Raw genomic sequence first — 26,789 nt, 5'->3', positions numbered from 1 at the left:
AATTTTCTTTTAAAGTTTTCTTATAAAATACCAGTTCAATGTAGCATGGGAAGCATTAGAGTACAGCACCCTTTGGAAATTCCTAAGCATTCTGAATTCAAATTGTATTTACTGTTCTCTCTTGAAATAATCTATTTATTTTAACTTCAGTGGAAGAGAAGAAAGAAATAAAGGAGTACATTTATAAATGTATATTATATACATTTAAAAATACATATTTTTTGTAGTTTGCTGTGGTTAGAGTTGGCCATACCCTGTTTCTTCACGGCAAATAGTAGAACAGCTTTTTTTTTTTTTTTTTAAATGGGGAAGGATAGCCAAAGATGTAAGCTTCTCTTTTGTTCATGCTTTTGCTTTATTTCTCTTTTCAGTAACGTTGAATGTATAAAACTCTTGCAAAGCAGTGGAGCAGATTTTAATAAGAAGGACAAATGTGGGAGGTACGTAACTTGTGACGGTCATAAAAAAAAAAAAATAAGGTAGCAGGCAAGCAAGAAAGACCACCTTAGTCTGGAAATCATAGGTTTTGTGAAAAACACTAAACAGTAAAATAGATTGGCCTTTCCTGCAGAACTCTGATGTAGCAGTTATGCCAAAGATACAGATGCAGACTTCATTAGATACATAGAAATAAGCTTACCCTTTTGTTTAAAAAATAACACAGGCTTCCTTTTCTCCTTATTGCTTTTCTTATTGCCTAGATTCTTGTGCTTTTGTGTCCAGAACAGCATGTGGGTAATGACAGAAAGGATTGCTGCTGTTTGATATACTTTCTAGGATTTTTTTCTTCCTTTCTTTTTTTTTCCCTCCTCCCATATGAAGTGTTGCCATGAGCGCTGCTATGCCAGGAATGGATGCAGAGATCTCACTCCCTGGTTGCTCCAGAGTATCTGTTCAGTGTTTCGTCATGTATTTTTAAACAAAATCAAAGTTTTCTGAAGCAGAAGCTTAGTCATTCCCCAAAACCTTGGAGTGATTGGGAAGAGCTGTAGCCCACTGAATATCATCACTTGACTTAGGACGCTTCATCTCATGTGACAGCAGATCATGCCATCACACAGTTATCCATCACCGTTACGGCCGTACCACCCCAGAACAGGTACAGGCACAGTGTGCTTAGCTTCCCGTGCTGTTGGCCATCCTTTGGCTTCAAAGGCTGCTCGCGGCACGGCGAGCTCGGGGGTCGGGCGGTGCAAGATACACCAGGGCTCAGGCAAGATAGTAAGAGATGCTGGCTTGTTGCGCCATCTTGAAATTCTGGTAAATAAGTTACTCTTCTGCCTACCCTCCCAAATACTAAAAATGGATACCCGCCTCTAAATGTTAGGTTGTCTAGGGTCTATCTGAAAACATTTCCAAATTGCAGCTGTTTGAGAGAACCCAGCAAAAAACTCCCGTTCCAGCAAACAGTTCCCCTCACCCATATTATGTATGCGAAAGAAAAAGTTAGCATTACAGTGAGCTTGCACAAAACTGAGTAACAAGCATTGTTTTTTTAACACTTTAACTCTTTTAAGCACTGGGATTGCCCTGTCTAGTGATCTGGCCTTTTCCCGTTTGTCAGGAGTTGCTCTTTGTCTTCCACCCTCAGTTGTATTGGTGAAGTACAAGAGCACTGCAAGGAGTTTAGGTTTCTTTCTCTAAGCCCCTGCTTAGTGTCTAAGCCTCGATGTGTGTGTGTGTGTGTGTGTGTGTGTGTGTGTGTGTGTGTTAAACATGCTGGTTAATTGTTTTTTTCAGATGATATTTGCTTTGGTCATTATACTAATATAAACGAATCACAAGGGAAAGGTGTTGGCCTGGCTCAGGCATTGTGTGGTGTTGCTCGGTGGAGGGGCAGTAGTCATTATTATTTATATCCTCTAGATCCACCTAGTGAAGGTGTCTCAAATATTTCAGTAAAAATGAAGGCATTCTTCTGTCCCATCTAAATGAAGCAGGTTCAAAAGTGAACTATTCTTTGGCTAGTTTTTATCTTACACCTTCCCCCAAATTAAAAGTAGATTATTTTAAGGGAACAAAATAATTTAAATTGGTTGAGGACTTTAGCATAGCAAAAGGAACTTTTGCAAATTTCAGACTCTTTGGAAATTCTGCTAACAGCATGGGCTCTTCCAGAATGACATTCAGGCTTTGAGCAGGGAGTGCCAAGCACGCGGCATGCTGAACTTCCCTGCACAATGGATCTTTTCTTGGATTTTGGAATTCCTCATCATGACAGGATCGCCCCACGTTGCTATCACGCTCTGCCTCTTATGCTGCTGAACTGCACTGTGATGATTTTGGAGTTAAATCCTAACTCCAGCTTCATTGTCCGAAGGGGACTGCCTCCGGGGGCTAACGCTGGGCAGCTGAAGCTCTTCAAACCAAGCAACTGGCGCTGAGCCTTAGGCCGAGGCAGGTTTAACAGCTAAAACACACTTCCCATTTATGCTGAATAACACTGCAGAGCAGGTGGATTATCAGACTGCAGCTAACTCAAATTTAATTTTGTTCTGTGGACAAAGAAGCTTTTAAAGTATCGATTATATGTTCATAAAAGAAATAAAAGCATAATAGTACTATGAAAATTCTGCATAAACAGATGAATTTATATATGTGAATGTGTAAAAAAACAACTATAAGGGAGGGGATAATAAAGCCTAGCTCAGCTACTTTGTTCAGCTCAGCTGTCTGTGGAAAATGTGTGGCAGTCAGCTCCAGTTCTCATGTGTAAAGTGTACATTTGAACAACCTTGAAGTAGAAAGAGCTTAATCTACTCCCCTTTGGGAATATATTTTAGGCAAGAGAAAGGTTTTGTGTGTCTCCAGGACATAAGTTTTGTTGTTTTCTTTTTTGGAGGTGGTAGGAGAAGGATTTACTCTATAGTAATCTGTGATTTTCTCTAAGATTTGTTCAACCCTGGAACTTAAGCAGGCTCAGGAGCAGGTGTAGCCAGCACAGTGGTTGTACTAGGTGGTGAAATGTCTGCAAAGTGAAGCTGTTAGAAATACAACTTTCCTGTGTTCCTTGTGGGCAGCTGTTCTAGCTGGGTAATGTGCTGTGAGGGACACTGTTTTGCTCTGCCTTGCAACTGCAAGAGTCACATATATACAGAGCAACAGCAGAGAATTTCATTGGGAATAAGTTGTAGGTAAGCCATGGATTGAGGATTCCTATGCTACTAGGCTTGGTAGGAGCAGTATTTCTCTTGTAGGAGCATCCAAACCTCATATTAACACAGTATTTTGTTAAATTTGCATAACTTTGCATTTCAGTGTAAGAATATAAAGACCTGGTATTGTCACTTGGAAATCTGTCCGAGTGCTACAGTTTAGGTATTTTTTTTATCACCCGTATTATGTATGAGAATCTAAGATAACAAATTGCACTTACATTTCAGGACACCTCTGCACTATGCAGCTGCAAATTGTCATTTCCTCTGTATTGAGACACTGGTGGCAACAGGAGCCAACATTAATGAAACAGATGACTGGGGACGCACCCCTCTGCACTATGCTGCTGCTTCTGACATGGACCGGAAGTAAGAAAGCCTATTTGTATTTCTTGTTTAAAGTGTTTTGCTAGATCAGCATCATGATACTATTTTTATGCTGCAATATCATTTGAAACAAATAATTCCACTAGTAACGGGATTCCCCTCAGATGTACACATAGCTTCATACTGAATTGCTCTGACTGTAAACCAGGTCTCCAGATGAGGTGGTATTTCAGCTATGCCATTTACCTTTGAGGTGACACGCAGTTTTGCAGTGAAGCCACCTTGTCCTACTGGCCTGTTTTTCACAGCAGTTTGTCTTCTGTTTTCCTCTGTGTGGTTTCTTCACAAGAGGAAGATAAGAGAATTTTCTGCACATGCTTTGCCATCCCTTTGGAAGGGAGGGAGCAAGAAGCAACAGGAGAGATTTTTCCAGATGGACTATAGCAACAGACAGACACCTGGCCAATCTGACATGTACTGTCAGAAATGGAATAGCTCTATCCATCAACCTCTCCACTGTCAGAGCTCATGAAACATTCACACTGTCCCAGCTAGGTTGCTTTTTAGAGATATTAAAGACAGAGAGGACAGAATGCAGTGCTAGTCGTGTGGGAAAGGCCTTGAAGGGGGGGATCAGCCATGGAGCTTTACAAGTCCTGTGGTTGGTCACTGCAATTTCTAATTCCCAGTTTATTGCATATTTTGGCAATCACTTTCTTCTGTTTTATAAAACAGACTCAGTTATCCTGTTAGCTCTGTCTTGAACCACCTGTATTTATTGTAGATCTTTCCAAGCTTCTCTTACTTCCCTGCCTCTTTCCTTTAGACTCCAAGGGACTATTTTCTTTGATTTCTTGTATAGTGAGATCTGGTAAAATGTTTGGTTTATAGTTATACATTAATAATATATATTTATTATTATTATAATTATTTCATTTATAATGAGTAGAAAGCAGCAAGATCTTCAAAGGACTGTGCTGACCACTACTAGAGAAGGATTTCTATGGACAGTGCAGAGTAGGATGATATGAAGGCTTTTGCCACTGAATGTTTCTAATTCTGTTCTACCACAGAGAGTTTTTATTCGTGGTGTTGAGAACGTGTTGTTTTTCAGCCTTTGACTCCCTGTAGATGGGAATCCTACATGTAAACAAGCCCGAGTTTGTAGGTCAGCATATTTTTTTTCTGTTGAATGGCTACAAACTCCCAAAGTCAGGCAATTTCAATCCAAAGTATATACAAAATTTCTAATTTTCGATCCAGGCAATTTAAGTGCAGGTAGAATTCTTGGAGTAACAAGATTTGAGAGGCTGACCTACCATTTCAGCTGTGTTGGTAGCTGTTGTTGCTTATAGTCTTCAGAATGAACATACCCCTTTCTTCAGTGGAAGGCAGAGAGGCAATTTTGTTAAATGGATGATTGGAGTTTCTGACTATCTATTGTTTCTACAGATCACTACTTATTCTGTTCAGACACTTATTTTGGGTTTTCACTGATTTGTGGTTCATTGAAAGCAGTTATAGGTAGGGCTTTCACCTGTAATGGGAAATGTTTAAAATTCTGATCAATGCACAAGTATCTCATACTGTTGTTAGAGCTTTGAACAGCTGTGTTGATTCAGCACAGCACATGAGCACCTTCTATGAGCTTACCAAATTAATAGTTGAGGGTATTGATAAGTATTTTTTTTTCTATGAGGCAGTAGACATTAGACAGACTCTGGGTTTGTAAAACCATATTGCTACTTATCTATGTGAAGAATGTCAAATCTTGGTATGAGAAATGGGAAACTGAACATTAAGGAAGGTATAAATGTACTGTTTTGCATTGTGCAGAATCCAATCTGGAATATATATGTTATACAGGGATAGCAAACTGTACTCCTACAAACCTTTTAAGCCACAAATTTGTGATGATTCATAGTAATCTGGAAGTATGTATTCTGTGGTAGCCTAGGTAGCCAGGTTATGTCTGTGTAAATATTGTAATCCTTTGTCAGCTGTCCATCTGGCTGGGATGTATGGCTGCCAAAAATGGGCCAGACATGCATATATACTCAGCTCTTTGAAGAATGTGAAGAACCTGACTGGGATAGCCTTGCAGGGTTGCCAAGTACTTCACAGAAAGTGAGAAGTGTCCGCAACACAGCTAATGTATATTCAAGATAGACTAGATTAGTATCAGTGGCTAAAGTTTCCCGGAGCTCCGAATCTCAAGTATTAGAGAAGCACAGCAGGTTACTGTAGGAAGAAGCCAATCCTGGGTTGTTCTCTGCAAAGGAAACAAAAGACAGGACATGAGAGAAATGGAGAGATTATAGAAAGTGATGATCAAACTGTTTTTTGTAGAAATCAGAATTTTTTTTTTGATGTCGACTTGCAGAATGATAAACTGTCATGTTATAGGCGTCTCCCTTGTTTGGGAAATGTATTAGTTGCACGCCCATGTAGAGTAGACACTTACCTGTTTGATTTTTACTGTAGGCTGGAGGAGGTCAACTGGAGGAGGACTGGGGATGGGTGGCAGACTGCATCAAAACCACTGATGTGATATTTTGAAAATAAGTTGTGTTTTTCTGTCCTCTGTGTTAAGAAGAAAGAATATTTTAGGTAACTCCCATGAAAATGCTGAAGAACTTGAAAGAGCCAGTGAGTTGAAGGAAAAAGAAGCTGCATTGTAAGTTTGGCATCAATACAGCAGTTAAGACTCCATTTTTGGAGAATGCCACTGCTTTGGGCTGCAGTTTATGCTCCCTGTTCTGCTTCTTCATTGCTCTGCTAAAAACAATGCTTAGCATTAATGAGGGCTAACCTAAATAAAAAAAGCTTTCTGCTCTTCTCTATGACAGTATTCCTTAATATTTCTGTTTTTCTGTTTGTTGCTCTTTCCTAACTGAAAATGTGCTGCTCTACTAATTTAATAATCTAGTATCACACATTTATTTTAATGTTTTGCGCTGGATTTGTTCATTGCAAAGAGAATTTGACCAATGGCTTCAACAATGTCTTTGCTTAGATTGACATTTTCATCTAGCTACTTACAATTTCCTTGTCTTAAATTTTCATTTTTTTAAATGACTGCCTTACATATTCACTATGAATTTCTTGCTATAGCAAGACAGTCATAAGAAAACTATGATTTCTTCAAGATGACAGGAAAAAAAAAAAAGAAAAAGCCACAGGAGCTATTAGAGCAGAAGGGATCCTTTGAAAAATACGTAGTTCTAAGGACATTTATAACAAATAAATAAATATATACGTACATGCCAGGAAATTAACTAGGATAAATCCTTATCTTTTAGCTTACCTCCAGTATGTGTTTGGAGACCAGTGGTTTGATCAGTGAGTTTTTACATATTATAGTAACAATTCTAGTTGTCCTGAATAGAGTACCTCATGACACAGAGGAATGTAGTTTTATTTATTTTTTGTAATAAAACGTCATTTTGCCATCTAGAGTGACAGCAGAGGCTGAGCTGAAAACTGTTTTTATAAAGATGATCTTCAAAGATGATTTGGGATTTCCTGTATAAAAAATTAGGTGAATGTTTAGGAACAGCTGGTGAAAAGCAGGGAAACCCCTAAGTGATTTAAGGTGCTGTTGGAAATACAGAATTAACTGTCAGTCTCCAGGGTCACTCCTAATAGCGGCAGGGAATGAATCTGTTAAATATTGCGAGCTGTCCATTAAACTAATAAATTGTTCCCAGGTGTCTAGAGTTCCTGCTTCAAAATGATGCCAATCCATCCATCCAAGACAAAGAGGGGTACAACACAGTGCACTACGCTGCTGCATACGGGCACCGACAGTGCTTGGAACTGGTGAGCGTGCTCAGGACGTGTACGCTGGTGTGGTGAACTCCCTTGAATGGTTATTCTCCAAATTCTTTGGATAATCACAAAACTATAGATGCCTGCAGTATGGTGTACTGAAGTCAAATACATGCACCCAGGTGTAGCTTAACTACACGATAATCTTGATAATCCGGTGTTCGTTTAACAAGCTTGTGCTTACATGTTGTGTTTGAGTGGAGCTTATGTGTGCTTAAAATGGCTCAAATTATTCTGAACTGTGATCAAAATCTTCCCTGTGAATGTGCCAGTCAGAGAGGATGGTTCCCAGTACATGACCGTGTATGTGCCCTTCGTAGGTGGCTTGTTAACTAACTTGCATACTGAGAGAGTAAATAGTTTTTGAATTATGTGCATTGTCAGCTGCATACCTGCAGTGCCTTTTTGCCTCTGATGCAGCAGTAGCAGCGTTGATAATTTTACCACTATCAATGTTAACCTTGTATGCAACATAATTTTCACTTATTTTTACTCCTGCTTCTGAGTGATCAAAAATTGCGTCTGGCAGAGGGTCAAACATTTTTTTGCCGAAAATTAATTTGCAAGATGTATAGAATGAGTTCAAAGAAGTTTGTGAATTGTAAAGAAAATGTCGTGAAGATGGAGATTAACTGAACTGCTTGATGCACATTCAGAGAGTGATACATATTATTGAGTCACATATAAATAACGTTTAATTCTTCTAAAAATAATTAGAAAATTATACAGATATTCAGACTTAAGTGAGAGCAGAACTATGTACTGTTTTAGTGTTCTGTGTTTGGTTCCTTCTTTAATGGCTGGAGTACTTAATTACTAAAGAGGATTTCTGCACAACACACACTGTTTTCATACTACACTTACCAGCAATGGCAGTTACTGCCACCATAGCAGAAATACTGCTATTGGCCTACAACACCACCACAAGAGCTGGGAGATGTTGACCTATAATCAGACCAGGGCAGCCCTAGGTCAGAATTTCAGGTGAGGTGTTAAGCATTTTTAGCTCCCACCTGCAAGCATATGTATTTAGGACACTTAAAATATCACTGCCCCTTTTATGCTCGTGGCAGCTGCTTGGCCTTTCTGTGCTCAGAGCCTTCTCCTGGAGTTGTTCTCATGTGATCCTGCCTGCGGGGATGGAGGGGCCCGCTGCTGAGCCTGGATTTGGAGCAAAAGCAAATGTTCTCGGTATTTGAAGGGTGTGCGTATATATAGAGCAGCCTCCTTTGCGCCGCGCACAAGCTTACACTTGTATGGCTACAGCAGTGTGTATTGCTGTCGTAGCAGTGGCTGATCACCAGGTTCTTGCAGGACCTGCACACACAGAGCTCTCCATAGGAGTGTCTTCTCTGGGGGATTTTCTTTCAGCCTTCGTATCATAGTTCCTGTGTGACACTGGGTACAGAGAGAGGATGCAGAGCAAGGTCCCCTCACTTTTCTTTTCCTTGTTGCTGGGCCTGTTTTCCGGCAATACATCAATTACAGACAATAACCTGCTATTGAGGCTTGGTGCTTCTGAGAAATATTTGGCAAAAGAAAGAACTGAGAAGTGTGTCAGAAGTGCTGAGTTTTTCTTTAGTTTAGAAGGCTGAAATGCGAACCGTGGGCCAGAGACAGCCATGCAGCAAGTGCTCTGTTTGGACAGAGAAATTGAATGTTTCTGTCTGTTAATTCTCCCGTGTTTGTGATTGTTGCTGCAGTATGGAAACCAAAGGCATGTATAATTTGCAGAGTTACAATCATGCATCTATTCTGTGTGCAGCTCTGAAGGAAAACTACCATGAATTTTAGCCTTTTGCCTGCAAAGGATTGCTATCATGTGTTAAGAGTGCCTATCTGAAAGTTTTATGGGGACCAGGATTTTGCTATTGGTGTTAAGAGGCTGTCAGGCATCTGACTCTTTCTGGAATACAAAAATTACATGTACTACAAAGCACTTACGCTTGATTAACAGTAGCACCAGGACTCGTCATCTTTACGGCCCCCATCAGAAGAAGCTGATTTCATATTATTCATGTGAGAGTAATCCCTCAGTTCTAATGTGTTACTGGGTCCTGAGTTTAATAACTAGCTATATTTAGTAAGAGTGACTAACTAATTGGTAGAGGTACTACCTTTATACTGTCCCCTCCCCCTTTTTTTTGGCACTGCTTTGTATTCATTATGGCAAAAAAGCTGGGACCAAACTCCTGAATAGCTAAAAGGTAATTGTGCAGTGGATATGAAATGAAAATAATCTTTGCGCCTGCATTTATTCACTTATTCCAAGGTGGGACTCTGGCACTGAGTGTATTTCACAGCAGTCGTTGATGCTGACACCTCATCTGATAAAGCAGCATCATCTGTAGACATCGCTGTCTCGTAATGTTATCAAATTGTTTTCGAGGGAGCTAGGGTTGTTCACGGCTATTCAAAAATGTGTCTAAAAGCTGCAGCGAGGATTCCCGTGGCCCAGGTGGAAAGGCCCTCGCTGCGCTGCCAAAGGTACCTGGTGGTTCGGCTGCAGCTTCCTGTGCTCTCTGTGGCAGACTGTGACGAGGATTTCATCATGAACCATGATCCTTCTTTCTCGTAGCTACTAGCCACAGTACACTGACTGCCTCAGTTATTCAGAATTAAATAAAATGATTGCATAAAAATACTAATTGAGTATACTAAGTTCATATAAATAGTAATACTTAGTAATACTAAGTTCATATAACATACGAAGCTCTAATTCTGGTCAAAACTAAGGCAAGGTGGGTGCACAACTGAGGCAGATTTTACAAGTCGAGTAATTAGTATTTCCCTCATGCACATTGCCAAGCAGTGAGGAAAAATTGGAAGAAGATACCCCGTGGGATTTGATTCCTTCCCCTTGTTTCAGGGTCCACCAAATGAACTTTTCACGTATGAAACAATTCCAGTGGGGCTATGTTGGTGTGTAAAGTTAAGCAGCAAACAGTATTAGTAATAAATGCTTGTAGGACAGAGGCCTTAATCAAGAAATGAAGCTCTTTCCAGAGTTCCAGAATACATAGAAACTTATCAAGGACCTTGTAAGATTAGTGGGGTTTTTTGGGCCTTTATGACTCATAGTTAAAATATCCTACTTTAAAGAAGGGATTAAGAAGATGAGGCATGAAATGGAGTTCCCTTAGCTGAGGGATCTGGTCTGTGCTTTAAGCACAGTAGCTTCTCAGCATTCCAAAGTATTTATATATTTGAGTACAGTTTGGGAAAGACTGGTTGATCTATGGAAAAAAAAAAGTTTACTTTTTGACTTTTGTGTTCAATGCGAGTCCGATACCTTTGGATGAATTTAACTAAATTTCTGTGCGGAAAGGGGAGTGGTATTAGGACAAATTAAAGATGAAGAATGAAAAGGTCGTATTCTCTGGGCCAAACAAATGAAGCTTGTGTTTGTGTGTTCAGCCAGCTCTTTTCCTTGAGGACCCTCAGGTTGTCTGGGATATTAACGGGGTAGCAGTCCTGCAGTGAATGACATGATGCTCCTAAAAAGAGGAGAGTGAAAGCAGGTTCTTGAATTCTTTCTCCCTCTGTAATGAGTCACTGGTGAAGGCTGAATGGTGGCACGTGTGCAAGTGAAACTTGGTCTCTTCCATCTGCTTTTGTATTTCTAAAAATAACCTTGCGTTTGTTTAGCTTGGGGCTGACTTCTTTAGTGGTCGGTAGCCAGGGTTATCAGTCAAGATCATTAGCTGATGTTTTAGAGTTGGTAGTGTCACTGAACTATAGCAGTTCAAAAAAAATCTGTTTAATTCAAACGATCTTTTATTGCAAAATCTTAATTGATCTGGAAAAGGTGACAATTAAATGGTAATTTCACATTAAAATGCTATCTGCAAGGCATGTTAAGTGCTTTGGGCTGGTTGGTTGCTTTTAAAAAAACAACTTTTCTGTGCAGTGTCAGGGGAAGTGAATTAAATGTCTGTCTGGAGCGAAATCTCTTGCCTGACTGTCAGAATTGATGTTTCATTTTTCTTTTAATCTGCTCTTCTCTTTGTTCTGTGAGCAAATTGAATTCACCTTTTGGCTGACGGGAGCCGAACTGGCACGGGGGTTAGTGCGTTTGCGGAAGGGCGGCGAGCGTGACGGAGCTGCGGCTCGCGGTCTGTCCCGCCGCCCGGGGAGCCGGGGCTCGGGGACGCTTCCTGCCGGCAGCCCCGCGACTTGGCACGGCAGCAGAGCTACAGGCTAGGCCTGCGGGGAAAGAGAACACCTTTTATTAGCCCGGCTTTCAGATAAATACCGCGCAGGCACACAACGTGAGGAATGTGATGTGAAGTAAAACTTTCGGTAATGCTGAAAAAATTAAGCATGTATTTAAATGCCTTGTGAGAAAAGGGCCTGTATCAATGCTTGTGGGGACGGACTAGAGCCACGTGCTTGTGCGTGTGAGCGTGCAGCTGGCCGTGAGTCGCACGGAGAAACCCTTTCGAGCAAACCCAACCGCTGCATGTCCCCCTTTTGTCATTTTTTTGTGCAGAGGAAGCCATTTATTTCAGTGCTATCAAAGGAGAAAATGCAACAAGAGAAGAATTGTGGAACTCATCTGTTGGAAGGCTTGTTAGGCTTATTCGTAATTTCTCTGTCAGTCTTAGAATCCCCCGAGTAGCGTTACGTTGATTTCACTGAAGTTTTGATGTCATTATTAATATCCAATGTGTATTCGCTGGTTAAACTACCGATAGGAGCTGTATGCCTATATATACCGTTGCTTTATAGCAACACGTTTTGGCTTTGATTTTATGTTTTGGAAACTAGATGATTTTGATTGTAAAAACATTGTCTGGAGGGTAGAACAACTTGCAACAGGTGTGCAGGTGCAGTTCCTGGGCTTGCTGTGCTATTTGCTGCGGCACCCTGCTGGCACTCAGACTCTTCGGGAAGCAGTATTGCCTGTGGCCCCTGGGGGTTTTTTGTTCATTTCTTTTTTTCTCCCTGACCGATTTTGTATGTGGTTTTTAGTTTTTTGGTTTTTCTTTTTTTTTTATTTTATTTTGTTTTTTTTAGTTTTAGTTTTCTCAGGTGGGAGGAGCAAGGCACTAACATCTGCTGCTTTCTGACAGACAGCGTCAAGGCTGTTCCAGGACTTCAGGAGAAAACTTTCCTGTAGTTTGGGAAGGAGATAAGGACTTCTACTACTGCCTTAAATACCTGTGCGTGTGTGGCATTTAAATACAAATGTAAGAAGAATATCTGACTCTTTCTAATCTGCCAGATCCAATGAAAAGAGCCTTAGATTGGGGCCTGTGGCATTGCATTAGGTCATATAGCTCTGGGAACAGCTGTGGAGGCTGGGTTTCTGCATGTCTCATCAGCGGTACTTATACAAGGGAAGATGTTTGCCTGTGCGGGCAGGCTTTCAAAAAGAAAACGTCATTAGCTTATTGGTATTTGTAGGTTTAAAAGGCAATCTAATTTTATTTGTTGGGTAAAGGCTCCCACAGTGCATGTGTGTAGGTCAGTATTTTGAGGCCTGCAGAGGGGTTTGTGTTTAGAAGCAGACAAAGCATGGCATTATGTTTAAACCTGGGTTTATACCTTGTGGCCAAGAAAATCAGCATCTTGTGACACATGACCTTTTGAATGGCTTTCCTAGCTGCAGGGAAAATTTTTCAGAAAAAGCTAATTAGTTTCAGTCTCTAACTTCCCCAAACCACCAGTAAATCAAAACAGTAAGTATCCATCTTCTCAGCCTCCAAAAGTGTTCCCACGCAAGGGTAGGACCATGTTGACATAACTTGGGCACTTGAGTTGTAGCAGAGAAGTTGGACACCTCTGCAGCTCCTGCTTTTACCCCACATAGTCCCTGGAGAGAGGGAGATGCCTTTGAAGACCCATGTTAAGGAGAGAAGGTCTCTCCCCTGGTGGCCTTCCAAAGGGCCCCTATCTGCTCCCTAGGTAAGAGCCCTTTTAAATCCCATTAATTGTTTATTATAATTATAGAATAAAATCAAACAGTAAATCCTCTTGATAGTAGTAAATACCCTTACTGTAAAAGTAAAAGAAAGTCATGTAGGTGTTACTAATCTTTGCACAGAGCTAGGAGAGAGAAAAAAGTTTGTAATAGCCTTGTAGTGCTAGTAGCTCCTAACAGCAGAACTGAATAATTGACATGTTTTATCTTACTTTGCCTCTCACACCCAAAGCATTTAAATTCTTATTTCTGAATAAATCTTTAAAAATAGTTATGTGCAGTATTAAATAGTGCTGTTATCAGAAATGAAGGGGTAGTCCTAGGAGTTTCCAAGAGACGTATAGAGTTAAGGGTGTGCTTGCCTTTTTCTAGGTTATAGTTTAGCTAGAGTCCAGTGCCCACCATTTTCACTTCCACTGTCCCTGCACAAGCCCGACACTATTGACATCCCCCTAAAATCTGCGGACAGTCTATGTCTAGAAATATAATTAGCTGAAAGATGCAATCTCAGTGGCATGAGAAATTAGAAATGAGATATACTGAGACTTTCCGCAGTCAGCCAGCATTAACCATAAACTCTTGATAACTCATCATTGTCTGTCTGTCTTGGGTGAAACACGTTGGCCAACTTCTGGTAGGCAGGTGCAGCACCACAAAACAGAGATGTTGATTGTTCACTGGGGTCCATGGCATTAAGCTCCCGTGTCTATCAGGACAAATGGTTTTGAGCAATAAATCTGCCCTTTTCTAGAAACACATGTAACTATGGACAACTTCTTACAAGTGTTCTCTAAGATGGAAGCTTTATGGAGTTAGAGCCCCAAGGACACGCTCTTTTATAGCAGATATATGTAATTTACTGTAAATGCATTTTTAGAACTACTGGTGAAGCTCTGTAGAACTTACCTGGTAGCTTGGATCTTGTACCTTCTTGTCTCTTTGAGTGTGATGTTTATGTGATAACATAGTTTTCATTGTTATAAAGAGCTGTGCTTTAGAAGATATACTGGAAAAATTTTAATGCTGTATCTTTAACTTTCCTGAGCTTGTTGTGCTATATAATTCCCTTTTTTTGCACTGCTTGACTGTGTATCTGGGAGCAACCAGGTTTACCATCAAATTCCTAATTATGCTTGACTTTGACAGAACCATTCAGCATTGTGAGTAATAAGCTCATTAAGCTTAGTCTGCATCAGTCTAAGAGACTAAGTCATTGAGATACTTTTTGTGGAGGGCTTTCCAATCCCACAATTTGTTCCTTTAGGGCCTTAATTCTGTCAATTTTCAATGTAGGTTTTTTTAATCTACTCAAAAGGCAATTATCTGCCTTTTTCCAGAAGACTTTTAGAGCCTTCTGGCAGCTTAAGAGAACTGTTTCTATGTTAAGATTTTGGTCCTGAAATTTCAACAAATGATGTAATTAACAGCAATTAAACTTGGCCTCTGTGCTGGCCTTATAGATTCAGAGGACAGGCCGGTATTAGGCAGGCAGGGGAACAGGCTTAGTACTTGGATTTGTTCGGCAAGGTGTTTTTAGTTTGTTTACTCACTAGAGAAAATGAGAATTAAAATCATCATTTACTCAAGACATGCTTTGGGTAGCTTAGGATTCATGTACAAGTATTCAGAGTTGGCTGCTGCATCAACCTGTTTGCATCTATGTTATATTTTGCTTTTTCTTTGAGAAGTGTCTGTGAAGGTATGGATTCATCCAACATATGATTTAGCAGTAATCCTAGGTCCATCAAACACTACTTGTTTCATTCACATTAAATAAAGATATTTTAACCACGCTGAATAATACTTTAAAGAAACCAAGATTTTAAATTAGAGATGGCCCCACATGGTAAGACCAAATGTGTTTCCTAACCCTGCCCCAAACATACTGAACACCTGGTGCAGGACTAGTTTTTTTTTTTTTTTTTCCTTAGCTGTAAAGATTATTTAACATTCATATTACCTGTTAATATATGTAGTCACTTGCTTATGAGTGGCATTTGCATTAGCACACCTTTCTTTCCCCGTTCTAACATTTTACTGTTCTCAAAATATACAAAACTACTGCTTAATCTCCTAGTTTTCCGTATGATGTACGTTAATGCCCTTGTTTAGTAAGAGATCTTGTAACACCTTATGCAGTGCTAATACTAGTTGATATTCTGCCTTGATTTTGGATAAGTTTATCCTTGATGTAGGTCTATTAAAGACTAATTTGTCACACTAAAAGTTGAGACATAAAGCAGAGTTCAGGGCATAGCATCATTGTGCATGTGCAGGCAGGTATTTCTGTGCCTGCAGCAGGCTCGCACCGCTCTCCTTGGAGATTCCTCCGTGGTTTCATGCCATAGAATTGCCCAGATTGTCACAAAGTCTTCCTTTCGGCTTGTTCAGCCCTTTAGTTAATTCCTTACTCTATCCAAAACACCCCAAAGAACAAAAACCCTAAAAAAAAAAAAAAAAAGTATGAAGAGCTGACTTGTCGCCTTAGTAACCTTACAAGTCAGATGTAGTTACTTACTGTGCTTTTCTTTACTTCCGCAATCTCCTATTATTATTTTTCTGTAAAATGCTGATTTCCAGTCATACAGGTTTTTGGAGACTAATCCTTTGAGTATTTATTAAATAAAATGCCATGCACACCAGTGGTGCTACTCACAAATATTGAATTATCAGTATTGTTGTCAATACTGTATAGAGATTTTCTTTGCAGCCTGCATTGGATAAGTTGCCGGGGTCCATTGTGGAGGGGTTTTGGTCTCAGTAGATCTATGTTTCCTCCTGCTGAGTGGATAAAACTGCCCGATTTGTTAAGCCTTAAAATGCTTTGGTATCCTTTGAAATGAAAAGGATTGTATAAAAACGTGATGTGTTTTATTAAATGTGTTAGCCATTTCATGGTTTTAAGCATTCAAGGATGTAGCATGTTTTAGAAGACTGTCATTACAGAAGCAGGTTCTGCTTTGGTAAATCCATAAAAATGACTGGCAGTGACTCACAGCTCTGTTAATAATAATTATTCACAGTCCTAATTAGGTGTCAGAATGATCTGGCAGATGTGGCTTGTGCATGCAATACTTATGTATTCATGAAACAGCACTTTTTCTAATGTGAAGTTAGCAGAGTGCTCTACTACGTAAATCCTTCTTTTTTCTGAGTATTTCTTTCCTCACCCAAGCAGTCCCTATGCTTTCAGTAGGACTAATTGATCAGGGTGTTAAGGGTGTTAATGACAAGCTTTTAAACAAATACTATACCTTTACTCTATGGGAAAAAAAAACATGAAAATATTTTACAAGAAAGGTCATGAAGTATTTATTCCTCAGAGTCCTTCAATATTCACTGCAGGCATCTGAGAATAAAATGTATCTTTGCCTGCTGACTTTATAATCTGTCAGAATTTACCTGTCTCAGTCCAAAGAACAGTCAAGCTTGTGCAGGAGTTCAGCCAGTACAGGAGATGGTTTCCAGGCAGCTTAGGTTGCCAAATAAGGATAAGGTTGCCAAAATATTCAATGCTAACTTAAAGCTTTGAAATTTTCTTAATTGTCCGGTGAGTGAATGAGTGGACCATATTATAGTTTATTTAAAAAAAAAAAAAAAGTATATTCTGTGTATATTCAATTGAAATTAAGTAATAGATCCTTACGATTGCTTTTAAAGTCATGGCGATCTTGACTGTTTTCAGTAGGAACCAAACTGCCTTTCAGTCTACAGTTTCTTTTACCCACAGGTCATTGTGCAAAACAGGATCTGTTTCAGGTATCATAGAGCATTCCATGCAAAAGATCCTGAAAGCTTCTTTTATAAAATTGTGTCCAAGCATTTTAATTTATGCTTAGAACTATTTTACTAAATAAATTATCTACTCTTTTTAATACTTAATTTGATAAAGTATAATTGTAGAATGACAAAAATCTTCTTTCTCTTTCCTTCCTACCTGTATGAAGTATGCCTACAACGATAAGTTGACTATTCTGTTTAATGTATGTTATTGCAACATTAGAATTTGTGCTTTACAAATCTTTTTCTACAAATATAATTCTAATGCTCTATTGTCTTTTTAAATTTATTTTCAGCTTCTGGAAAAAACCAACAATATGTTTGAGGAATCTGAGTCGGCAGCTACAAAAAGTCCTTTGCATTTAGCTGTAAGTATGAGATATATATAGTGTTGATTGTTATCTCCTATAATAATTCCTTAATATCTGTCTTTGAAGCAAGTCTAATTACAGACTTGTTTTGAAACAGCAGTGAAGGAGTGAAGGCCTAGATGTTGCAAAAAAAATGGTTTGAAGCTGGGATTGTTAATTAAGTTTTGTTGAAGTCACTGGCTCTTACTTACTAACACATGGGTAAGAGGAGGATGTGGACACCAGAATGAAATTAAGTAGCCCAAATTGTAATTTTGCTTTTGCAGAATAGCCCTTCCCTTGAATATTCAGCCTCATTGTGAGCTGCCTTCTCTTAAAAGGGAAGGAACTTCCTTACTGGAAAATAGAGGCAGGTTTTAGTTCTTGAGTGATGAAATCTCTGCTGTCTAATCAGTCAGAACAGCTGTGACCTGGCTTCTGAATCTTTCACACCTAATCTGAGGGAACAAGAGCCAAATTATTTGAGTTAAAGGACTAAGTTTGTCACTGAACTCTTCTCTCCATTTCTTCTCCATGATTCAGAGACTACTGAAAACAATATCTCTTCTAGGCCCAGACAGGAGTCAAAGCCTGTACTATCACCAACACAAATCCCTTTTCTGGAAAGGGACTTGACCTCCAGCCAGTTAGACTGCAAACTCATTTTCTCTCTGCTCCCTCTTGGACATAATCCTTAAGTACACTGCCAGTGGCTTTCCCTGTTACATTTTTTGCTAGGAACGGTACTTCATTCACCTGAGACACCCCAAAAGCAGGGGGAGGGAGGAAAGCTTGCATAAAACATCATTATTTCTCCTGCTTTAACTGTAAACACCCGTAAGTGTCTCTGACGTTTTTTCAAAACCTCCCTTGTATCTGAATGCCTGTAGCCTCCCTCTCCAGTTCTTAGCAGTGTCCGTGTGAATGGGTCCACACAAATGGGTCCACACATGAGTCCAGAAAGCCAGCAACCTATACCAAGACACAAAACCATGTTACATGATTGACATGGAGCAGTGGCCAAGGCCTCTGCTTACAGGTGTTTGACCCTAGAATGGAAGTCTTCAGAAATTAAAAATAGGGGGGTGGACTAGCAGCTAACAAAATATTGACCTGTCATGCTCTGAAGCTATCCTACTTGGTTATCGTCATGGCTGAGTAAGCGACTGCACCAAGCAAACCAACTTGAAAAAAGAAATGTCAGCATTACTACCCTTTCAAGGGAGGAGGTTGCATATATTGTCTGTCTAGCACCTTTTAGATAGATACCATATATTTTGTGAAAAACTGGCTTGTCACTGATGGTTTTCCAAGTAAAACTACTACGGAGCAGAAAAGCTGACAACAGTGTCACAGTGTTTTCTGGAATATGGGTTCTTTGTGCCCTAACTTCCCTTTCCTCCTCTTTTTGTCTTTGCCTTTCTGCTTTCTCAAGTTGTTTTCTTGGCTGAATAGGGAAACAGCTCTCTGTTTGCTGTTCTGCATCTGGTTCTTCTAAGCTTTTGACAGTGGTCACTAGGAGCAAGCTCCTGCCACCAGTAATTAAACTTGAAGTTCAGTGGCTGTTTGGTTCTTTTATGTTTGTATTTCTTCTCTGTTTTCATTAATTGCTTCAACTTTGATAATTATATGTGTGAGTATACAGACAAAGCATGTCTTCTGTGAGTCTAACAGTAAGAGGAGGAGGGCAGTCCACATAAAGCTGAATGAACTACATCTGGTTTCTGTAGTTATCCATTGTGATTTTACAGTCAGCTCTATCTGTGCAGGGGGTCCAAACATGGGTGTAGGCCTCAGAGTGTTTTTACTTTTCTGCTGTAATTCTTCTACCAAAAGATTCTGCTGACTGGGATATGCTTATGAAGCATCACCTGTAAGCAGTAGTTCAAGTTCATGAATATGTGCTCAAAAATCTATCTTGAGAATTGCTTTCAATCAGGTGGAAATCAGTAGTATGCCATATTAAATTGCTAGCTAACCAAAACAGTTGCCTGTGTTGAATTTAGCACCCAGTTAAGTGATGATCCATGTGACTTCTGACCATAACTCTGACTAACTTTTGAAGCAACTGTTTCCCTGAAAGATGAACTAAAATGTGAAAAAAAAAAATTGTTGATTTGCCCATGCTGAATTGGTGGATTATTTTCTGAAGTTCCGTGCTCTGGGTTGTGTTAGAAGATCAAAGCAAGTGAAAGACCATAATTTCTGTCAATAAACACTAGGAGAGCTGGGCTGTCTTCGCTACTTGTATCATTCACAGTGTATTGCAGGCAAAATCCATGTGTCCTTGGGAGTTTTGGACAGAATAAAAGGGCATCAAGAAAACTGTGTCATTTCTATGATATTTAAAAGATTATGTCAATGGCAGATTTCATTCTTTTAGAAGTCTTTAAGGCAAGAGTTGTGACTCGTATTGTCTGCTTTGTTTCATTCCTTACATGACTGATTTCATATTTCTAGGCTTATAATGGTCATCACCAAGCTTTGGAAGTTCTTCTCCAATCTCTGGTAGATCTGGACATTAAGGATGAGAAAGGACGCACTGCTTTGGACTTGGCTGCGTTTAAAGGACATGTGGAGTGTGTGGAAGCTCTCATCAGCCAGGGTGCTTCTGTCACTGTAAAAGACAATGTCACCAAAAGGACCCCCCTCCACGCTTCTGGTGAGTGTTTGCTCATTTGTTCTTGCAGTATGAAGCCTACAACACAGAAGGAGATCGCAGTTGTCTTTACCTACCTACTAACATAGTTAACATAGTTCTTCTAAATGGAGAAAGGAGATTTTGACATGTGTTGGGGACAGCTTGCTTTTTGAGGTCCTAGAGTTAACTCTTACCTCTCAGTTCCTTGGTCTTCTCTCTGTCCCCACAATTCAGTCCTCTCTCACACAGAATCCCATAATTTTCCACACCACTATTGCTCTGCCCATACCTGCTTGCCTCTACTTTATCTTACCTCTCTATTACCACCTCCTCATTATGATATGTGGTGATTCCCCTATCTTCTCGTCATGGTTCTGGGCCAAAAGATCAGGGGAAGAGTGAATGTTTGCCTCAGTGTTTTTCCTAAAGAAGAAAGCTTGAAAAAGCAGGTAGGCTTTCACTAGTGATTAAATTGTCCGCGTTCAAAACCTTCAGCCTTTCACAGTGGCAGCACTACAGAAATTCACCCCCTTTCAGGTCCTCTTCCTGAGCTAGCTTATGGATTTGCTGTGGTTGGGACTCTACTGCATTCCTTACGTGTTGAGTTCTGCATGCTCTATAATTAACTTGAAATGTAGAATTTGCCATTTATTTAAAGGTTATTAACTGTATATACCTGTCTGATAAATATGCAGTGGTGCCAAAGAGAACAGTATTTCAACTTACTGTTCCTTTGGCTGTTCAAGGGACTCCGTGCAGCATAGCACTGACCTCTAGTGGGAAGTAAAATCAATACTTTATTTGACAACATTTATTTTCAGGGCCAGACTTAATTGTCTTTATCTCTTTTCTTCTTGCTTAGAATAAAATGCATACTCTCTAAAGGTGTCAGATTCTTAAGTGTGATCATATATGTGCAACCCAGAAGCACAAGGCCAAATATAACATATGAATTTGGCGTGTAGTACTGAAGAAAAACTGTGTAATCGATCTTAACAGCATACTGAAAGATACTTTCTGGTTGCTTAAATTTTGTATCAGAACTGCGTACATTATTAATTTATTGTGGGTAGTAATGTAGAAGTGTGCAATCTGAGAGTGCAAATCATAAAATTGAGAGCAGAATTTGGTGAGGTTTTAGTTGGATTTTTTTTTTTGGTTAAAAAAATGCATAATTTTAAATTCAGCTGTTCCTTGCCCTGTTAAAACTATTAGTTTAGTCAATTTAAATCAAGATCAGTGCTATGACAAAACTGTAGTTGTGTTGATCAAGAGCTTTTCTATAGCTATTTCAAACACAACTTGCGGTCTGATGGACTAGGACAAATTATGCAGCACTTTATGAAAACAGGCTAAGGAGTAAAGGTTCTGTTTCCAGCTATTCTAAAAAGCCAATTGCAATCTGATTATTTTTATTATGCCCTTTCATAACAAAATATTTTATTTAGAGTGTTTTAGCAACGAATGATGCCACCTATTGGAAACTCTGGATGGTGCCACTGCAGTACTCAACATTTTTTTTTATCTGCAATGCCAGCATAAGAGTTAAATAGGAATATTTTGAGAAATCTAACAGAATTCGTGCTGAATTAATTTCTTAAATGACAATGTGCCTTTGCACACATAAAAGGGAATACGCGCATATATGCACTGTGTCCTGAAGAGAAGCACGAAGAAATAATCTGTGCCCCTCCCCACAAACACGCCTGCCTTCATTCCTTCCAATTGCTCAAGCACAGTTGCTGAACATGACACTTAGGGAGACTTGGGCGGATGGATCAGATTACAGCATTCTGCAGAGCTCTGTTCCATAAAAGGATTTGTAACTTTACTAGAGAATAAATCACCTAATGAAGTGTGATTCTATGATTTTTTCCTTTTTCTATCTGTTCCCCTTGGGGAATAGACTTCCTTTTGAACCTATAATGTGGAGAATTTCCTTAACCTAAATTATATGTTCTCTGTATAATTTCATTACCACCAGTCTTTCGTCTGTCTAGCTTGGGGAATCCATTGCAAATGTTTCCCTAGTGCTAGTATTGTCATTTTGTTGGCAAAACTAATGTTCCCTGCAGGGTCTGTAATGCTTAGCCATCGCTGGGTCAGCTCCTAGTAGTTTCTGGGATTATCTGTTCTAAAACTCATTTACCAAAATCCTTTTCAGATGCTGGTGTGAACAGTTAGGATTTCTCTTCTTCCTGCTGGGAGAAAGAGCAGATATTTTTTCTATAAGCCAGTGACTCATCAGCTCTGCAGAACTGTTTACATGTTATGTATATGGTATTACTTCATGATAAATAACTAGAAATGCTTTTATTTTTCTGGGTAGCGCAACTAAGGTTATTTTTGGACGAATGATTTAAATTTTGTGAAGGTGTGCATCCATTTATCTGCCAGAAAGATGTGACCCAGGCTGTGACCCCGGTTTTGCCTCAGCCCACAGGGTGTAGGCAGTATGAATGTATGACTCTCATAATAAAAACACAGTCTGTATCTACTGAGTACAGAAATTGCTGTTTTTTAAAGAAGAAAATACCATTCTGTTTGTCCCATGAGTGTATAAATTTGAAGCCTTTGAGCCAGCTGAAACCCAGATAGGTTTCCAGTGTCTGGCCCTGCAAAAGCTACTAACTCAAAGCTGTTTTCTAGCAGCAAAGGGTCATGTTTTAAAAAGCAAATCTTGTTTTTGAGAAGCAGCTGAAATGTCCGATGCTACATTAGGAAAAACTGGAAAAATCCAACATGAATTTTTGTCATTCTTCATAGATGCTTGCTTTTTCATAACAACACTGAGGGATTTGCCCATACAGCCCCCACAAAATTAACGAGCCTTGTCCGTTCACTTTCCAAAACTGATAAAGAAAACTTGGTCTTTCCACTCTGAGGGATTTTGAAATGTTACCTGATTTAGTAGAAATCTTCTTCATGTTGAAAATCTCAGGTTCCATTTTACTCACTTGTGATTTTTGTATGTAAGAAAAATAATCTTTGTATTACTGTGGTCCAGAAGAAAGGGACTCACAAGTTCATTGGTACAAGTTAATTGAAAATTGTGGGAATGATATTTTCTTATATTGTGGCATATTTTGCTTGTTTATAAATAAATTTCTTATGCATGAACATTCAATCGGAAAAGTATCTATAACTGAGCTTTCAAGTAGGTCATGCAAGTAAGTGTTTTGGTATAAGATAGCTTCTTAGAAGTGTTTTGCTTCTTTCTAGTCATCAATGGTCATACACCATGTTTACGGTTGTTGCTAGAAGTTGCAGACAACCCTGATGTGACAGACGCCAAAGGACAGTAAGTTTTCTTGGTGATTTTTTTTTCTTTCAACTCTCAAATAGCATCTCAGATTGCTCACAAAAACATGTTTAGTTGAAATACTGTATTTCCTGCACTTATAGAATTTGGCAGAGACTACAAAGTACATATTCAGCTGATCTAAGCCATGTGGAAAGGATTATTCATTAATCTTAGCTTCTACCTCAAACTTTAAACAATTCTTCTTAAATGCTTAGGGCCAGATTCAATAAAAACTAACAAGCTCCTGAGATGTTTCTGCAGAGAGTCTTTTTTTTCTTTCCAAAACATCGGTATTTCAGGTTTTACTTTATGTATTAGGTTTGCAAAGTAGGACAGAATATCTATTCAATGTGACACCGAAGTCTAAGCTGATCCAACAAAAGTGTTGATTCTCACTGAAGGATATATGAAGTATAACATATTTTTTTTAAGTGAAAATGTGAATGGTTTAAAAAACTCACTTTGGATATCTGGTATATATTCCACTATGCATGTATTTTAGATGGCATTAGTCTTACCTAAAAATAGAAGTAGAATAGAGCCCTTTCATGAAAAGAAAGGAAGATACATTACTCCAAAATTTGGCTTTAATACGGTTTCCTCATGTTCCTTCCTCCCCTGCACAGCATTTTCAAAACAAAAGTCTTAAGTTGTCACCAGCTTGGTAACTAGCAGGGACGTTTATTCGGGACACTTGCGTATTGGGAAGGTTATGTGTGGATGAGGTGATGATAATGGTATGTTATTAAGAGAACAGATTGTCTTGAATAATGCTGCTCTATGAACTACTTAAAAATGAGTTTATTTCTATTTTGGTCATGGGGGTAAGTTGTTACACTTCCTACGAATAGTTTCATACAACACATCCTTGCTGGGGTTTTATGTAGACGAGTGCAAAGTATGATGAAGGGAATAGGGTTGTGGGTCGGAATGGACAGAAGCGCAGGACTTCCCGCCGTCTGTGTGCCTGTAAGTTAGCAGTGGCAAGTAGCACGTCATGTTATAGCTGCGACTGCTTTTGTCTTCTAGAACCCCACTGATGCTTGCTGTGGCGTATGGGCACATTGATGCCGTTTCCTTGTTACTTGAAAAAGAAGCATCTGTAGATGCAGCTGATCTCCTGGGATGCACAGCTTTACATCGAGGGGTGACTTAATTTTTATGATCCTTAATTATTTGTTTTACTGTGATAGCATTTCATTTATAAATACAGGGATGCTGAACGGAGGGAATAGTATAAATGATTGAAAATATGAACAAGCACCGTCAACAAGGAGAAAATCGGGACAGATCTGTTCTCACTTATGCTCTGCTTTTGACTTTATTTCTTATTCAATTTAATGAATTAGATCAAATGCTTATTAGCCCAGTTTATCTCATCTCTAGAGGCTTTACTGTAGCACTCATTGTTCTTATAACTGAACACATTAGAAATTCTGAAAATAATTTGATGAAAGGAACTGTCAAACAGTTATTTTCATTTTTCTTGGGGAGGGTGGCTCAAATAAGTAAGCCGCAGGTTTTGACCTGGAGGCAGTGAAATGCAGGGTACATCTAGTCTTTTCTAGGAGTCAGCTACTTAGCCAGTGTGAAGTTGTTGCAAGAGATATCATATTTATACAGAACTGTCCAAAATCCATAAGAAGCGGTTTGGCTTAGGAGTCTAAAACCTGTCTGTAATGAAAATGATGGCATAAAATTTCTGTTCTGTATTGACACCGATACATGAACATGGCCACAATATCAAAGACAGTTTGTGTATGGTACAGAGGTTACTGATAGTAGCTGGCCAGCTGCTGAAACAGCTTTTTGTATTTCTGATGATAGTCTTGCACCTTTTTTGACAGTTCTACCCTCACATTTGGGCACAGTTTTAAGGAATAGGACTCGGGCAGGTTTTCTGGATCTCACCATTTGTTCACCTGTTTCCTCTGTCTTAAACTCCTGCTGGCTCTTGTGCCTTGCTTCAGCAGAGTGTCCCTTCCACAGGCTAGTTATCAGAGCCTTTGAAAGACCTTACAAATACATTTCAGTGCATCAGGTTATCAGAGATACTCATGATAGCAAGGGAGCTTTCATCTTTGCTTTCTGAATCCCAGTTTCATGTTCAGAGGCATCAATCATGTGCCCTATATCCTGGGCATAAACCTGTATTATGTCAACTTCTTTACTCATTTCTTTGTTACCAGATTATGACTGGGCATGAAGAGTGTGTTCAGATGCTGTTAGAGAAAGAAGTGTCTATTTTGTGTAAAGACTCCAGAGGCAGAACACCTCTGCACTTTGCAGCAGCTCGAGGTCATGCCACCTGGCTGGCTGAGTTACTGCAGATGGCACTTGCGGAGGAAGACTGCAGTTTGAAAGATAATCAAGGTTATACACCACTGCACTGGGCTTGTTACAATGGTAAGTTTCTCCCTGAAGATTTTTGCCAGGTTTGTATGTGGCCTCTGCTTTAGGGAAACGTGATAACAAAGCAGCCTATGCATTGAGAACCTTGAAATGGAGGAATTAAATTATTTCTCCTCTACTTGCTCTCTGTAGTTCATATTGCTACTTTTACCCTTCAGTTCAGAAGCCAGGGAAATTCCATGAATACATCCCATTCGCTCTTCATTTCCTAGAGGAATATTGCAATCATTGTGCTAATTTGCTCTCATTTGGTTTTACTGAAGTCAGTGATAAAATTCTCATTGATTTCTGTGGGGCTGGGAGTCCCCTTCTGAGCTGTCACTGTCTTGTGTGTTGATGCAAGAGACCATCTGCATAGAGAGTCTGAACTGAACAGGTTATTCTGAAATGGATTATCTGAACTTGCTGCTTAATAGAAGGATAAAGCTTCTTTGTACCGTTATTTAAGACCTTCTCTGGAGATGTATGAGGCCACATATATAACCTCACAGGAAAAAAGAGACTATTTTTTCCTTTTCTGTTTTTCCACTAAGTGCCAGTATTAGCTTGAATCTATTCTGGCTGCCATAGGAAAATATTTCTATTTGTTAGAATTTTATCACATAAGAGTTTACAAGCATGTTGTGTTCAACTTTGAATTTCAAGTGTTAAACTCTAACCTAGATAAGCCTAATATGAATTAAGTTAATTCCTTGCTTTGTGCAAAATACTATGAAATGCCTGATCTCTTACAGGTCATGAAAACTGCATAGAGGTACTATTGGAACAAAAATTTTTCCGCAAATTCTATGGTAATAGCTTCTCTCCATTGCACTGTGCTGTGTAAGTAGAAATTTCCAGTAACAAATGCAAATATGTTGTATTAGCATATGTCTGGGAAAGTTAGCAGTATGAGAAGAAGAAAGCTATTTTTATTTCAGATAATATCTTGAGCAAATAATTTTAAAACTGGTGATAAAAATGTGTTTATCCTTCTGCTGAAAAAGTGGTAAAATAAAGGGTATTTTTCCATAAATTTAATACATTTAAGCTATCTGATGAAATACTGACTTAAAATTAAAGA

General features: G+C 39.2%; 1 protein-coding gene across 6 annotated transcripts in view; it reads left to right on the top strand.

Moving 5' to 3' along the window:
* ANKRD44 (ankyrin repeat domain 44) overlaps window positions 1-26,789 on the top strand; it is a 137,866-nt gene that overhangs the window by 93,630 nt on the left and 17,447 nt on the right. For all 6 annotated transcript variants that reach the window (XR_009958789.1, XM_062578843.1, XM_062578844.1 and 3 more), the window contains 10 exons: window positions 372-440; window positions 3,384-3,524; window positions 6,076-6,159; window positions 7,193-7,304; window positions 17,316-17,387; window positions 19,830-20,031; window positions 23,233-23,311; window positions 24,344-24,461; window positions 25,504-25,720; window positions 26,461-26,548. Coding sequence is in view for 5 of the 6 variants with exons in the window: in XM_062578843.1 (XP_062434827.1) it covers window positions 372-440; window positions 3,384-3,524; window positions 6,076-6,159; window positions 7,193-7,304; window positions 17,316-17,387; window positions 19,830-20,031; window positions 23,233-23,311; window positions 24,344-24,461; window positions 25,504-25,720; window positions 26,461-26,548 (1,182 nt within the window). In the remaining variant the exon portion in view is untranslated. The remainder of the gene's footprint in view (window positions 1-371; window positions 441-3,383; window positions 3,525-6,075; window positions 6,160-7,192; window positions 7,305-17,315; window positions 17,388-19,829; window positions 20,032-23,232; window positions 23,312-24,343; window positions 24,462-25,503; window positions 25,721-26,460; window positions 26,549-26,789) is intronic.

Source organism: Rhea pennata, chromosome 6 (assembly GCF_028389875.1).
Source record: "Rhea pennata isolate bPtePen1 chromosome 6, bPtePen1.pri, whole genome shotgun sequence".
NCBI lineage: Eukaryota > Metazoa > Chordata > Aves > Rheiformes > Rheidae > Rhea > Rhea pennata.
Note: the sequence above shows the minus strand (reverse complement) of the source record. Positions and strands in the feature narration are given on the sequence as shown.